The sequence below is a fragment of the Cupressus sempervirens genome, chromosome 6, assembly GCF_028749045.1.
Source record: "Cupressus sempervirens isolate cs-2001-9-10 chromosome 6, ASM2874904v1, whole genome shotgun sequence".
NCBI lineage: Eukaryota > Viridiplantae > Streptophyta > Pinopsida > Cupressales > Cupressaceae > Cupressus > Cupressus sempervirens.
The window spans coordinates 155406816-155421135 of record NC_143123.1 but is presented as its reverse complement, the minus strand read 5'-3'; the positions used below and the strand labels follow the sequence as shown (position 1 = coordinate 155421135).

At 36.1% G+C, this 14320-nt stretch overlaps 1 protein-coding gene across 4 annotated transcripts; it reads right to left on the bottom strand.

Moving 5' to 3' along the window:
* Positions 1-1953: 1953 nt before the first annotated feature.
* On the bottom strand, positions 1954-7194 carry LOC149551717 (EIN3-binding F-box protein 1-like). 4 transcript variants are annotated; one of them, XM_089787231.1, is made up of 4 exons: positions 5708-7194; positions 5186-5439; positions 3101-3319; positions 1954-2918 (listed from the first exon to the last, which is right to left on the bottom strand). In XM_089787231.1, the coding sequence occupies exon 1, from the start codon at positions 6972-6974 to the stop codon at positions 5874-5876; it is 1101 nt and encodes a 366-aa protein (XP_089643357.1). In that variant the 5' UTR covers positions 6975-7194; the 3' UTR covers positions 1954-2918; positions 3101-3319; positions 5186-5439; positions 5708-5873. The 4 variants fall into 4 exon arrangements, with proteins under 4 accessions (XP_089643357.1, XP_089643355.1, XP_089643358.1 ...); XM_089787229.1 differs by having other exon boundaries at positions 1954-2903; XM_089787232.1 differs by lacking the exon at positions 5186-5439.
* Positions 7195-14320: the final 7126 nt, after the last annotated feature.

Genomic DNA, 14320 nt, shown 5'->3' with positions numbered 1-14320 from the left:
TATAGGGGTAGTTGGCATATTTCTTATCTTATTTATGAAGACAAATATAAACAAATTTAACAATCCATTGAATTTGAGATTTTAGGAACATGTCCTTAAAACATTTTGGCTGAGAAACTGATACTTTGTTAGGGCTCTGACGAGTCCATTTTCTTTACAAAGATAATTCAGGTTGTTCTACAAGGATAGCGCCTGGTGTCATGACCATGGTTGGTTTCGAAACTGCATTTCACTTTTTACACTTTTTAGTGAAATTACATCACTCCCTTGCATAGTGAGATTGATTGTGCTTGTTAGATAGAGTGCATCGAAGAAACTAATGAAGGATGATTGTAAGAGAGAAAGATTGATGAACAGCCAATCTGAACATTTAACAGTAGATGGGAATTCCTCTAGTTTGTTTCGAATCTATAATAATTAATGCTTAGAGATAGAAGCACCAATCTAATTCAAGCTACAATGAAAAAGACAAAAGATAAAATGCATATTTGCCAATGAATGAACTAATTTATATACAGTAAGTAATCTGACTGATCTAAATGAAACAATCAAATAGCTGTAGAAAGAGAAGAAGCAAACTATAAAGAAATGAAAATGATTTAATTACATTGGAAAGGAAACACTTTTTCATTATCTTTTATAGTAATTACAAACGGTGAAAATAAACCTTTTTGTTCTAAGGGTACCTTTTAGTTGCATTATCTTTTATAGTAATTACAAACGTGAAAATAAACCATGCTCTTACTTGCAATAGCTGGCTTACTCCATAATTTTAGACTGGAGCCCCCTTGAGAAATCGTCAAATATACCCTTTGTGATGGAACTCCTGCAACATGGAAGAAGTCTGCCATCTAAAAATATGAAATCCACAATGTTATATTTGCAAGCTGTTCATCTAGAGCTGAAGCTTTTTATGTTTGTTGCCTGATTGATATGTAGGTCTCTGGCAGGTTACTTGAGCAACCCATTTAGGTTCACTGGATTGATCAGAACCATAAATTGCTTAATTTTAAAAATTAAGAAGTGTCAAGGCCTTTTCTGAAAATGTTCTCAAGATTAAAATCGTGTAATCTAAAATAAATTGACAAGTCTTTCAAAACCAATGCATATTGGAATGAAATGCTAAGGTTGATCATAGCTAGTCCTAGCAATCACAAGCTCAGCTTAAGCTGCAAGAAGATGTCTCTTGTGACTAGGGCACAGAACTGTTAATTATTCTTTCCCTCAATCGTTGTTTATGCATAAACAACAGAAGAAGAAAAAGTTATCCTGACCTGGGTTCCTAAAACAATGGGTGTGCTCCTCACATTATGCCAATGATTTCATTTTAATGTGGCTTGATGTTTGTGGCTCTGGCTTCACCCAAATATCCAATGGCAGTATTAAATGCTGGCTGGCTCATCAGCTAATAGAGAAGACTATACAATGATGAGTCCTGTATTTTGGATATTAAGAGGAGAGAGGCTCAGAGAATATCGTGCTACAATGAATATTGTATGAGATAATCAAGAAACAGAACCATAGTAAATGAGATGACAATTGTTTGAAATTGCATTTGCAAGGATTGGAATTTTACCTATTGATTGTCTCACTTATTTTTCAATCGTTTGAATTCTTTCTTCAGAACTATTCCGAGTTAAGGGTTCCACATATTGTCAAAAATGCATGTTGTTTTAATCTCCACTGTTCACTTGCTCCCAACACTTCCTACACTATTTATTCTTGTCCTCTGCTCTTGTGCCTCATGAGTTCGTGAGAATTGTAATGCTAATTGAACCTGCTCCCAATTTTATGTTGACTGGAATTCAAGTGCATCTATTTTGAGTATCACCCGTTCCATATTCTTAATTAATACTCTCTCCCAAGATTCAGAAGTCAAAATCTAATAACAAGCAAAGAGCCTGAAGCAATTAAATAGGACCACAATGAAAAAAATTGTCTTGCTTTCGGTGCTTTTAGCATTCCATCTAAGAGTATAAACCCATAAATTAAAACAAGAAAAACAGTTATACAGCCTTGTGTTCAAAACATAAAAAAGATTTAGAGTAAATTAGTCTAAAATTTGTAACAGCTTCTGAACACCTTGGAAGAAGGTTTTGATGCACTAACATTTGGTGGATGGAGACGGCATGGCAAGCTTGAATCAGAGGATTCCTCAAATAGTTTTAAGCAACTCAATAGCTTATGTTGATTAAGCTAGGAGCAATTTTCCTTAACATCAACAGCATTAAATTTCTGGGTCCTAAAATATTTCTCAATTAAGAGCATTATTTCTAATTTATAACCATTCTACTAGGCAATGACCATCAATTCTCTCAATCACACTGACAGGAATCCAATGTCTGAGATCTCTATCTAATCCAAGATAACTCATGGTGGGGCATCCAAGTATTCTTTGTTCAATATCTTCACTGTCTACATTACTACATCCATCTAAAATCATTGCCTCCATCTCCTGTGACATATTCACAACCAGTGACCTTGATTTCTTTCAATTTTGAACAGTGCCTAGCAATAGTCAGCAATGATACATCTGATATATTTTTTCTAGTGTAAGTACAGCTCCAAAGTCCATTCCTCCAGCATCAGTTATTCCTCACCCACATCCTTCCAAATTTAGCACTCGTAAACAAGATATGTGCGGCAGGAAACTAACACACATAAGCCTTGTCAATGTTGTGGCGGTTAACCTTAATGCCAATGACACCAATCCCCTATCAGACACCAATTTACATCCTTTCAATACAATAACTTCCAAGCAATTACTGGTCCCAATTGCTTCTGATGCTTGATCTGTTATCCTGTTGCGGAACTCTAAGTCTAAATGCATTATGTGACACCCACATTGCCTAAGCCTTTTCTCCTTCTCAAATACGCATTTCTCAAGTTCCTACAGCCATGAGCTATTGAACAGAGTCCTACATCAGAAGGTGAATCAAAAGGCATAAATTCTGGAAATGTACCACCATTATAACTCATAGTTTTCAATATATCAAAATTCAAGTTCAATTTTTGAAGAACATGGCAAATTTTTGCTATCAATTACAAATCAAAATCAGAAATTTCTCCCTCTGCTTGTAGAGAAAGCAAGTTTTTGTACCTCGGCAGATAGTAATTCAAGAGCTACGAACTCAACAATTTGAGGGATTCCGTGGTAGAGGCTTCAAGTCTTCTCCATTGACTGCATATCTTGCCACATGATTTCCTATCAATTCTGCTGATTACCCATTTCAGTATTAACCCCATTTCATCATCGTTTGGAATCTCCATCCTGCCTTCAATCCAACAAAGTGCAAACCCGAATTTCTCTGGTCAATGCCTGCATTAGAACTCCCCGGGACCAGCATGTTAATGAACCATGTTAACTTCTAAGTAATCTTAATCTCTATTTAAAAAATACAGTGTTTGTCTTGACTCGTAAAATGGTGGGAATCAAATATCATCCCACATTAAAAACACATATGAGCAAAGCGCATTCAACAGTGAATAATGGTGAGGGTGAAAGTATACCAAACAATGTCACCATTTAACCACGAGTAAGATTTGTGAAGATGGCAATGGATTTATTAAAAAAATTATAGTCCTTTGAAGTTGAAATGTTTCAATGAATTTTTCTTATTTATGAAGACAGATATAAATAAATTTAGCAATCCATTGAATTTGAACTTCAAGAAACGGGCCATCAAAACATTTTGACTTAGACTAACAGATATTTTGTTAGGACTCCGCTCAGTCCATTTTCTTTACAGAGATAAATTCAGGATGTCCTACAAGGATAAAGCCTGGTGGTCATGCCCATGGTTGGTTTTGAAGCTGCACTTCACCTTTTACACTTTTTGGTGAAATTACTTCACTCGCTCACAAAGTGAGATTGATTGTGCCTTTTTAGATTAAGTGCATCAAAGAATCTAAAGAAGGGTGATTGTAAGAGAGAAAGATGGAAGAAAAGTTGATCTGACCATTTAACAGTAGATGGGAATCGCTCTAGTTTGTTTCAAATCTAAAATAATTAATGCATGTAGATATTGATTTTATACAGAAGCACCGATCTGATTCAAGCTAGAAAGTATAAGACAACAGATAAAATGCATATTTTGCCAATGAATGAACTAATCTATATACAGTAAGTAATCTAACTGATCTAAATGAAACATTCAAATAGCTGTAGAAAGAAAAGAAAAAGTAAACTAAAAGAAATAATGATTTAATTAGATTGGAAAGGAAATACTTTCTCATAGCTCCCTTTTTGTTTTAAGGGCACCTTTTAAATGCATTAACTTTTATAGTGATAACAAAACTGAAAATAAACCATGCTATTACTTGCAACACCTGGCTTACTCCATTCATCTATTATAATTTTAGACTGAAGCACCCTTGAGAAATCATCAAATATACCCTTTGTGATGGAACTCCTGCAACATGGAAGAAGTCTGCCATCTGAAAATATGAAATCCATAAATAGAGCAGTTATATTTGTAAGTTGTTCAATCTAGAGCTGAAGCTTTTTCTGCTTGTTGCCTGATTGATATGTAGGTCTCTGGTAGGTTACTTGAGTGGCCCATCTAGGTCTGCCAGACTGTTTCAGATCCATAAATTGCTTATTGTAAACCAATTTATAAGTTTCAAGGCCTCTTCTGAAATGGCCTCAAGATTAAAGTCACATAATCTACAATAAGGTGACAATTTTTCCTAAACCAATGCATATTGGAATGAAACACTAACGGTGGTCATAGCTAGTCCTAGCAATCACAAGCTCAGCTTGAGCCGCAAGAAGATGTCTCTTGTGACTAGGGTACATCTGTCAATTTTTATTTCCCTCAGTTGTTGTTTATGCATAAACAATATAAGAAAAAAAGGTAATCCTGAATTGGGTTCCTAAGTCAACGAGTGTGTTCCTCATGTTGTTTCAATATTGATTTCATGTTAATATGGTTTGATGTTTGTGGCTCTGCCTGGGCCCAAATATCCAATGGCAGTATTAAAAGTTGGTTGGTTCATCAGCTAAAAGAGAAAGACCATACAGTGATGCGTCCTGTATATTGGATCTTCAGAGGAAAGAGGCTCAGAGAAGATCGTGCTACAATGAATATTGTATGAGATAATCAAGAGACAGAACCATAGTAAACGAGATGACAATTGTTTGAACTTCAGATAATTATTGCATTTGTTAGGATGGCAATTTTACCTATTGATTATCTCACTTGTTTTTTAATTGTTTGATTTCTTTCTTCAGAACTATTCTGAATAAGGGTACCACAAATTGTCCAATATGCCTGTTATTTTAATTTCCATTGTCCACTTGCTCCCAACACTTCCTACATCATTTATTCTAGTTCTCTGTTCTTGTGCTTCTTGAGTTTGTGAGAATTGTGCTGCCAATTGAGCTTGCTCCCAGTTTTATGTTGTCTGGAATTTAAGTGCGCCTATTTTGAGTATCACCTGTTCCATATTATTCATTAATACTCTCTCCCAAGCTTCAGAAGTCAAAATGTAAAAACGAGCAAGAATCCAAATCAATTAAATAGGAAAGACAAAGACAAAAAAAAAAAATTGTCTTGTTTTCTGTGCTTTTAGCATTCGATCTAAGAATATATACCCATAAATTAAAACAAAAGTACAATTATACAACCTTGTGTTCAAAACATATAAAATTAGTCTAAAATTTCAAACAGCTTCTAAACACCTAAGTAGGTTTTGATGAACTAACATTCGGTAGATGGAGAGCATGGCAAGCTTGAATCGAAGGATTCCTCGATAGTTTTAAGCAACTCAATAGCTTATGTTGATTAAGATAGAAACAATTTTCCTTCACAACAACAGAATAAATTTTTTGGGTCTGAAAACCCTTCTCAATTAAGGGCATAATTTCTAATTTATAACCATTCTACTTGGCAATGAGCATTAATTCTCTCAATTACACCGGCAGGAATCCAATATCTGAGATCTCTATCTAATCCAAGATAACTCAAGGTGGGACATCCAAGTACTATTTGTTCAATTTCTTCGCTGTGTACATTACTACATCCATCTAAAATCATTGCCTCCAAAGAAATATGTTGTGAAAAGGCACAAACACCATCTCCTGTGACAGATTCACAACCAGTGAGCTTAATTTCTTTCAATTTTGAACAGTGTGTAGCGATAGCAAACAATGATACATCTGATATATTAATTAACCATGAAAAGTTTATTTTTTCTAGGGTAACTACAGCTCCAAGGTCCACTCCTCCAGCATCAGTTACTCCTGGCCCGCATCCTTCCAAATTCAGCACTTGTAAACAAGATAAGTGTTGCAGGAGACTAACACCCATATCCGTAATTCGATCACAATAAGAAAAGTCAACCCTTTTCAATGTTGTGGCAGTTGGACCTAATGCCAATGAGGCCAATCCGCTGTCAGACACCAATTTACATCCATGCAATACAAGAACTTCCAAGCAATTACTGGCCCCAATTGCTTCCAACGCTTGATCAGTTATCATGTTGCAGAACCCTAGGTCTAAATGTTTAATGTTAGGGCACGATTTCATGAGAGATGTGACACCCACATTGCCTAAACCCTTTCTCCTTTTTAAGTACACATTTCTCAAGTTCCTACAGCCATTAGCTATTGAACAGAGTCCTGCATCAGAAGGTGTATCTACAGGGAGATACTCTGAAAATGTACCGCCAATATAACTCATAGTTTTCAATATATTAAAATTCAAGTTCAAGTTTTGAAGAGCAGGGCAAGTTTCTGCTATTAATTCCAAATCAAAATCAGAAATTTCTCCCTCTGCTTGTAGAGTAAGCAGGTTTTTGTACCTTGGCAGAAAGGAATTCAAGAGCTGCGAATCCAACACTTTGAGAGATTCTCTGGTAGAGGCTTCAAGTCTTCTCCATTGACTGCATACCTTGGCACAGGATTTCCTATCAATTTTGCTGATTACCCGTTTCAGTATTAAACCCATCTCATCATCGCTCAGATTCTCCATCCCGCCTTCAATCCAACGAAGTGCAAACCCAAATTTCTCTGGTTAATGCCCATATTAGAACTCCGAGGGTACCGCCATGTTAACGAACCATATGAGCTTCCAAGTAATCTTAATCTCTACTTTAATAAATGAAAAAGTGGGGATCTATGAGCAAAGCGCATTCGACATTGAATAATGGGGAGAGCGAAAACATACCAAACAAAATGCACTATAAGGGCCCGTTGTCAAAGGGAATACATCCGGAATAGGCATATGTAAATTCTTTAAAAAATTAATTCTTCATTTGGATGCATCAAATCGAAATTGGAATACGAAGTAAAATAGGAATACGTTTTGGCCCAAAAATAAGGTTTTACAATTCCACTCAAATAGATGTTATTGGAATACGTATTCCTATTAGTTCATAATTAGTCTATTTATGCATACTATTGGAAGATTTGTTTAAAAGTATTTTGCCAAATTTGAGTATTTATTTTAGAAAACATAAATTTTGGAGTCCGCAAATTTCATATCAAATATTGGATGAACCAAATAGAGAATAGGAATATGTAGCCCCATTTTCCATTCCAGAATAAGTATTCTAAAATAGCTATTCCTATTCCCGGAGCCAAACGGACTGTAAAGACAAAACAAAGTCAACTTTTATTTTGTTTCATTCACAAAAGTAGTTTTTTTTTCAAATTTTTTTTATTGTTATCGACTACAAACTATGCAAATCATGAAGATCAAATGTTTGAAATTTTTGGGACAATCTATGATATTTTGGATTTTTTTGAAAATTGGTCAATGTACACTTTGTAGGGAGGATAGTCGTGTCCTTTAACCATTAGTAAGATTTATGAAGATGATGATGGATTTATTAAAAAGTTTATGGTCTTTGCTCAAGTCTTAAAAATAATAATGTGTTCTTTTTCGTAATTTTATTCAGCGTGACATTCCAACATCATAAATAATGATGGGTAAAGAAAGAAAAGCTAAGGAAAAGCTAAGAAGAGCACTAAGAAGAGTAAGAAAATATGGGTAAATAAAGATCTATCTAAAGAGGCAATGGCGGCAGTTGAGGTGCCTATTCATCCAAAGGACCAAGCTCATATGGATGGTAGCAGCATTCCAGGGGTTGAAAAGAAAGACCTATCTAATGAGGTGGTGGCGGCAATTGAGGTGCCTATTCCTTTTAAGGACCAAGTTCATAAGGATAGTAGCAGCATTCCTGTGGTTGAAGTGTATGTGGTTGGAGTGGATGTTGCTTCCCACCAAGATCTCCCAGTACCGAATGATCTTCTAGAGGATAGTGGGGAGAAAACAGACTCGAGATATATTGCTGGGGAGGATCTTGCCCCAAAGGAGCTTAATACTGCTATACCTTTAAAAATGGTGGCTGATTTGGCTACCCCTTCCCATGATCCTCTAGCGGTTCCTGAGATTGTTTGCATACAGAGGAATCATTAAGCTTTGGAGATTCCTCCAATAGAGGATAAGATTACTGTTTTAGATGGATCTCACAAGGAGACCTTACCCCGGGCTCCTGTGTTGAAGGATAATTCCTTTGTCAGTGGAGTGGTTGAGGACATTCTCACTAATTCCCATGTTGAGGAAGCAGTGTTGGAAAAGGATAGTTTAGAGGCTAGTTGGACAGTAGCAGGAAAAAACTCCAGTTGCAAAAAGAAAAATTGTAAAAAAGAAGATGAAGACACTGCCCAATGAAAAACAATAAGAAGGGATCCAAAGTTGACTCTAAGCCTTCTAAGGGTAAGTTTGGTTTGTCTAAGAATGGTGATGTTGGGTCTTCTCCATCTTATACTGGTAGACCTTCTAATCAGCACAAAAGAATAGCTGAGGCTTTTAAGAGTATTGTTGATGGAAGTAAGAGAACTATCCTTGAATCTAAACAATTTGTTAAATTATGAAGATCATTTCGTGGAATATTCGAGGGTTAAATAACCCCCATAAACATGATATTTTAAAAAATATGATTAGGGATACTAGACCTGACATTTTTGTTATTCAAGAAACTAAGATGCTCAAGGATAAGGTGGAATGCCTTCCTATCTTTAAAGGAGGAAAGATTTTTGGAAGTGATTCTGATGGAGCTTCAAGTGGTTTGGTGGTTTTTTGGTTTAATAAATGGATTCAGGGGGAACTTATTTATCAAAGTAAAAATATGATGAATGTGCGATTTGTTAATTCAAAAGACAATTTTAATTGGGTCCTAACTAATGTTTATGCCCCCAATACCAAATGGGGGAGGAAGGTTCTATGGGAAGAAATTTCTAATTAGAGAAAGCTTTTTGCTGAGGACAAGTGGTTGGTGATAGGGGATTTTAATACCCCCTTAAAGGAATCCGAAAAATGGGGAGGCAATCAGACCAATCTAGACAGCAGATTAGATCTTATGAATTTTGTTGATTCTCATATGCTTCATGATCTTGATTTACATGGGATTGAGTATACATGGACGAATAGAAGGACTGGTAAGGATCTTATTAAGGTCAAGTTGGATTGAGTCCTTATAGTAATGACTGGATTTTGAGTTATAAATGCTCACTCAATTCTTAGGTTCAGGTGGGTTCTGATCACTACCCAATATTATTTTCTATTGACTCTATTAATTTTAAAAAGTATTTTCCTTTCAGATTTGAAAAAATGTGTACCCTTCATCCTAATTTGGAGAACCTCATTCAAGAGTGGTGGAACATTGATGTTGAGGGTACAACTATGCTTAGAGTGGCAACTAAATTGAAAAATGTCAAGAAACATATTAAAATCTGGAATAAAACTACCTTTGGTAATATCTTTGAGAACAAAAACAAGATTATGGAGGAGCTTAAAGACATTTAAGATAGGATACAAGCTGATGCTTATGAGATGGTTTCTAGGGAAGAGGAGAGTGATAAACTGGTTGAACTTCATGATCTTATTACTAAGGAGGAAATGTTTTGGAGACAGCATTCCCTAAATTTTTTTCTTAAAGAAGGTGATAGAAATATTTACCAAGTTCTTTCATATAACAACCTTGAAGCATAGGATGGCAAATAGAATCTCCAAACTTATGACGACTAAAGGTGTGACTGATAATGAAGATATCATTAAAAGGGAGGCTATGGTGTTCTTTGGCAACTTGTTGCAGTGTGACCTAGACCTGAATTTAGAGAAGCAACAATTGTTCCTAGAGAGTATTCCTTCTTGCATCTCGGAAGCTCAGAACTCAGTCCTGACTTCCATTCCTTCTTTGGATGAGATTTCTAAGGTAGTTTTTTCTTTTGATGATGATAAGGCCCCTGGTCCTGATGGTTTCCCCCTCCTATTTTTTCATAAATACTAGTAGATTATTGGTACCAATGTTAGTAATGGTGTCAAGGAATTTTTTTGGCTTGAGGAACATCCTTAGAGAGTCAAATGGGACCTTCATTGCCCTTATTCCTAAGAAGTCAGGTGCTAATAGTATGGATCAGTTTAGGCCTATCAGTTTATGTAATTCTTTTTATAAGATTATTTCCAAAGTTCTGACTCTCAGAATTATTACCATTCTTCCAACTATCATCTCAAGTCAACAAAATGGTTTTGTTCCTGGTAGATAGATCTTGGATTCCATAATAACTATTCATAAAAATATCCATTCTCTTGTGGTGTCTAAGAAGGAAGGGTTTCTTCTTAAGCTTTATCTCTCTAAAGTGTATGATAGAGTTGACTGGAACTTCCTTCTTAGGGGATTGGAAGCATTTGGTTTTAATAAGAGATTTAGGGATCTTATCTTTATGTTAATTTCTTTGGCTTCCTTTTCTGTTCTGGTTAACGGTTCCCCTTCCTCCTTTTTTAAGGCTTCCAAGGGCCTTAGATAGGGAGACCCTATTTCTCCTATTATTTTTATTATTTTGGTTGAATGCTTGGGAATATTTATAAATAATATGGTTATGAAAGGAGACTTTGTGGGTCTTAGCCCTTCTTCCTCTACTCTAGTGTGCTTGCATCAGCAATTTGTGGATGACTCTATTGTCATGTGGGAGGCTTCGGTGAGAAATGCTAGGAATATAAAGAAGGCTTTGATTGACTATGGAGATGCTACTAGCCAAACCATTAATTGGAATAAAAGTGTGATTTACTTTATCAATGTCAGTGAGGCTAGACAATCAAAGATTAAAAGGATTATTGGGTGTGAGAGTGGAACTTTGCCAGGTACTTATCTAGGGTTACATATGGGTTTATCTCCTCTCGATAGCTTTTGGAACTCTCTGATTAATAAGATTCATTTGAAACTTGCTAGCTGGAAGGGATCTCTCCTAAGTCAGGCTAGGAAGGTTATTGTTTTGAAATCTATCCTTCAAAGTGTTCCGCTCTATGCTTTGAGTGTCTTTAAAATCCTGAGGAAGTATGCACTTGCTATTGAGAAAATTTAGAAAACCTTCTTGTTTACAAGTATGGAGACTAAAAAGAGACTTCCTCTTATTGCTTGGGAGAATGTTTGTATTCCCAGGGGGAAAGGAGGGCTTGGGCTGCATAGGATTTCTACTATGAATGAACTTTTATTGGCTAAACTTCTTTGGAGATGGTATAAGGAAGATGGGAATGGAGGAATATTCAGGATGACAAATATAACTAGAATAACTTTGATTTTCAGCATTTCCTTTTTTCTGATATTGATCAAGGGGGATTTCAGATATGGAAGAATGCTCAGAAATTTAAACACATTTTAAGGAAAGGAGTTAAATGGAAGGAAAATCCTTTTTTGGGAAGATACTTTGATTTTGGATTTATGCCTTTGCGAAGATCCAAGGTGGAATGGGATTATGGAGCAGTGCAAGATTTAGTTTGGTACTTTGGTCAGCGATTATTGGAAGGATGATTCTTGGGTGAATCTTCTTAGGGTGGATCTAAATTTGGCAGAGATTGCTAAATGCTTGAATGCTTTCTGTCTGAACCATGAAGAGGATGTTTTGATTTGGAAAGTGGATCCTAGTGGTGTGTACTCTACTAGGTCAGCCTATGTTAACTCTTTTGAGGATCATGATGTACCTTGCTAGGCTATGGCTTGGGTGAAAGGTATGACTCCTAAAGTTAATATCTTTTTTTGGATTCTTTTGCAAAATAAAATATTAACTCTTGATAATCTTAAGAAGAGGGGATTCCTCATTGTTAATTGATGTGTTCTTTGTAAGAATGACGAGGAATCAGTGGATCGTATTATGCTCCATTGTTCCTTTACTAAAAAATTTTAGGATAAATTTTGGAGTTTAATGAATATGGATTGGGTCCCTCATGCTACCATCTAGCTATTCTTTTCTTCTTGGAAAGTTCCTTCCAAGAACCCTCTGATTATTAAATTGTGGGATTTTATCCTCCCTTATCTTTGTTGGGGTATATGGAAAGAATGTAATGATAGGATATTCAGAGGGGTGGAATCCAATCCTATTTAGGTTTTCCATAAAATCAAAGTCCTTCTGCATGAAAATATTAAAATTTTTGGTATGGGACAACAACCTTCAAGTGAATGGGATGTGGGGGTGATTAATAATTAGAACATCAGGAGTTTGATATTGAACACAAAGGATCCTAACCCAAGGGACAACACTAGATGGGATTGTCCTCTGACTAACTAGTTTAAGATGAACTTTGATGGGGCCTTGAAAGGGAACCCAAGCATCGCTGGTTGTAGAGTGGTAATTAGAAATTCTAATGGTGATTTTGCTTGTGGTATGGCTATACCTTTGGGGTTTCAAACCAATCATGTTGTTGAAGCCTCTGCTACACTTTATGGTCTTATTTATGCCAAAGATTTGAATTTGAAGAACATTTAGATTGAAGGTGATTCCCTTAATATCATAAACTACTTAAAGAAAATTAACCCACCTTCATGGACCATTAGCAATATTATTTCTAAGGAAAGCTATATTATTAATTCTTTCCAAAATTGCATTATTTCTCATAACTATAGGGAATCCAATGGTTTAGCCAGTTGGGCTATGAATGTGGTGTGTTGTAATGATCAAAAGATCATATGGGAATCATATGACACTTTACCTGCTAATGGCTGTGAGCATGTTAAGCATGAAAAATGGAAATCCCAACAAAAATCCCTTAATAATGATGTTGTTAGTGAATTATGATTTTTACTTATTTGAAGTGAGGTGGGCAATTATTTTTGAAAATGTGGGTAGCTCGCATGGATTATGGGTTGCTTCTTTCTATCCATGCTTAGGTAGTAGTGATCACAGAGTGTTTGGGGTTTTTTAGTGCGAGCAAACCAGTGCTTCTATTGAGGGCATGCAAACCAGTGTTTCTGTTACAAAGATAATGGGGGGGAAGAGGAAATGGGTTAAGCCACCCAGCTGTGTGGAATGGAATAATAAACCAGAGGTTTGGGACATTCTCAGGTGTGGTAATTTTACTAGTTACATGGAGAGACTCAAAGGAAATAACCCTGCAATCACACACCAATTCGTTAAAGCTTGGAAGGACGGCTTAGTTTTGGTCGAGAATTAGAGGATGGAGGTTGTGGAAGAGACCATTGTGGAGGCTACTAGTTTGGATTTGGATGGGATGAATTTCTACAGGGAAAGGAAGATCTCGGATAAGGCAATTGATGACTTTGTTGAGACTGAACAGGAAAGAAATCGTCTAGTTAAGATAGGTAATTTTTATTTTAACCCGATTTTTGTGTCTCGTCTGTGGCGGTTTGTGTTCTTTGTTATTGTGAAATATTTGAATTTGGATGGTAGATATACAAAATTGTATGGTTACCACTTTGTGCTGGCAAACCATTTTTGACATAATATTAGGGTGAATTTTCCTTCCTATCTGTTGCAATCTCTTTCCATCTCTACCCAAGCCATTCAATGTGACCCAACTGGAGAACATGTCTACCATGAAGGGCTTATGGTTTTGATTATGAATGTGCTCAAATCTAAAAAAATCCCAAAACCTAGAAAATTTAAAGGGGGTGATCAAGACATTAAAGGCAACATTCAGGAAAAGGGTTATGACTCTGATACGCAAGATGAGGCTGAAGGAGGTCTGGCTAGCACAAAAAGAGGTTCAGGTGGTAGCAATAAGAAAAAGAAAAAGAATGTTGAGAAGGAGGATTCTGACCAGGAGAGGGAAAGTGATTTTGTTGAAGAAATCATCAGAGAGCACATCAAAAATAGGGGACGTAGCAAAGGAAAGGGCAAGGGTTGTCATGATGAGAGGGCTTCTTCTCATTCTGATGATGAGCTTCTAGCTCAATGCTTGGAGAGGAAAATGAAGTCTATGCGGTGACAGGATAATAACATTGTTAATAAGATGAAAGAGGATTCTGACTATGCTAATGATGGTGTGCAGGGTCTAAATCTGATGGGGGTGATTATGCCGAT

What these genes read in the sequence shown, in the direction of transcription:
- LOC149551717 (XM_089787231.1), bottom strand. Translation starts at nt 6,974, where the DNA reads ATGGAGAATCTGAGCGATGATGAGATGGGTTTAATACTGAAACGGGTA.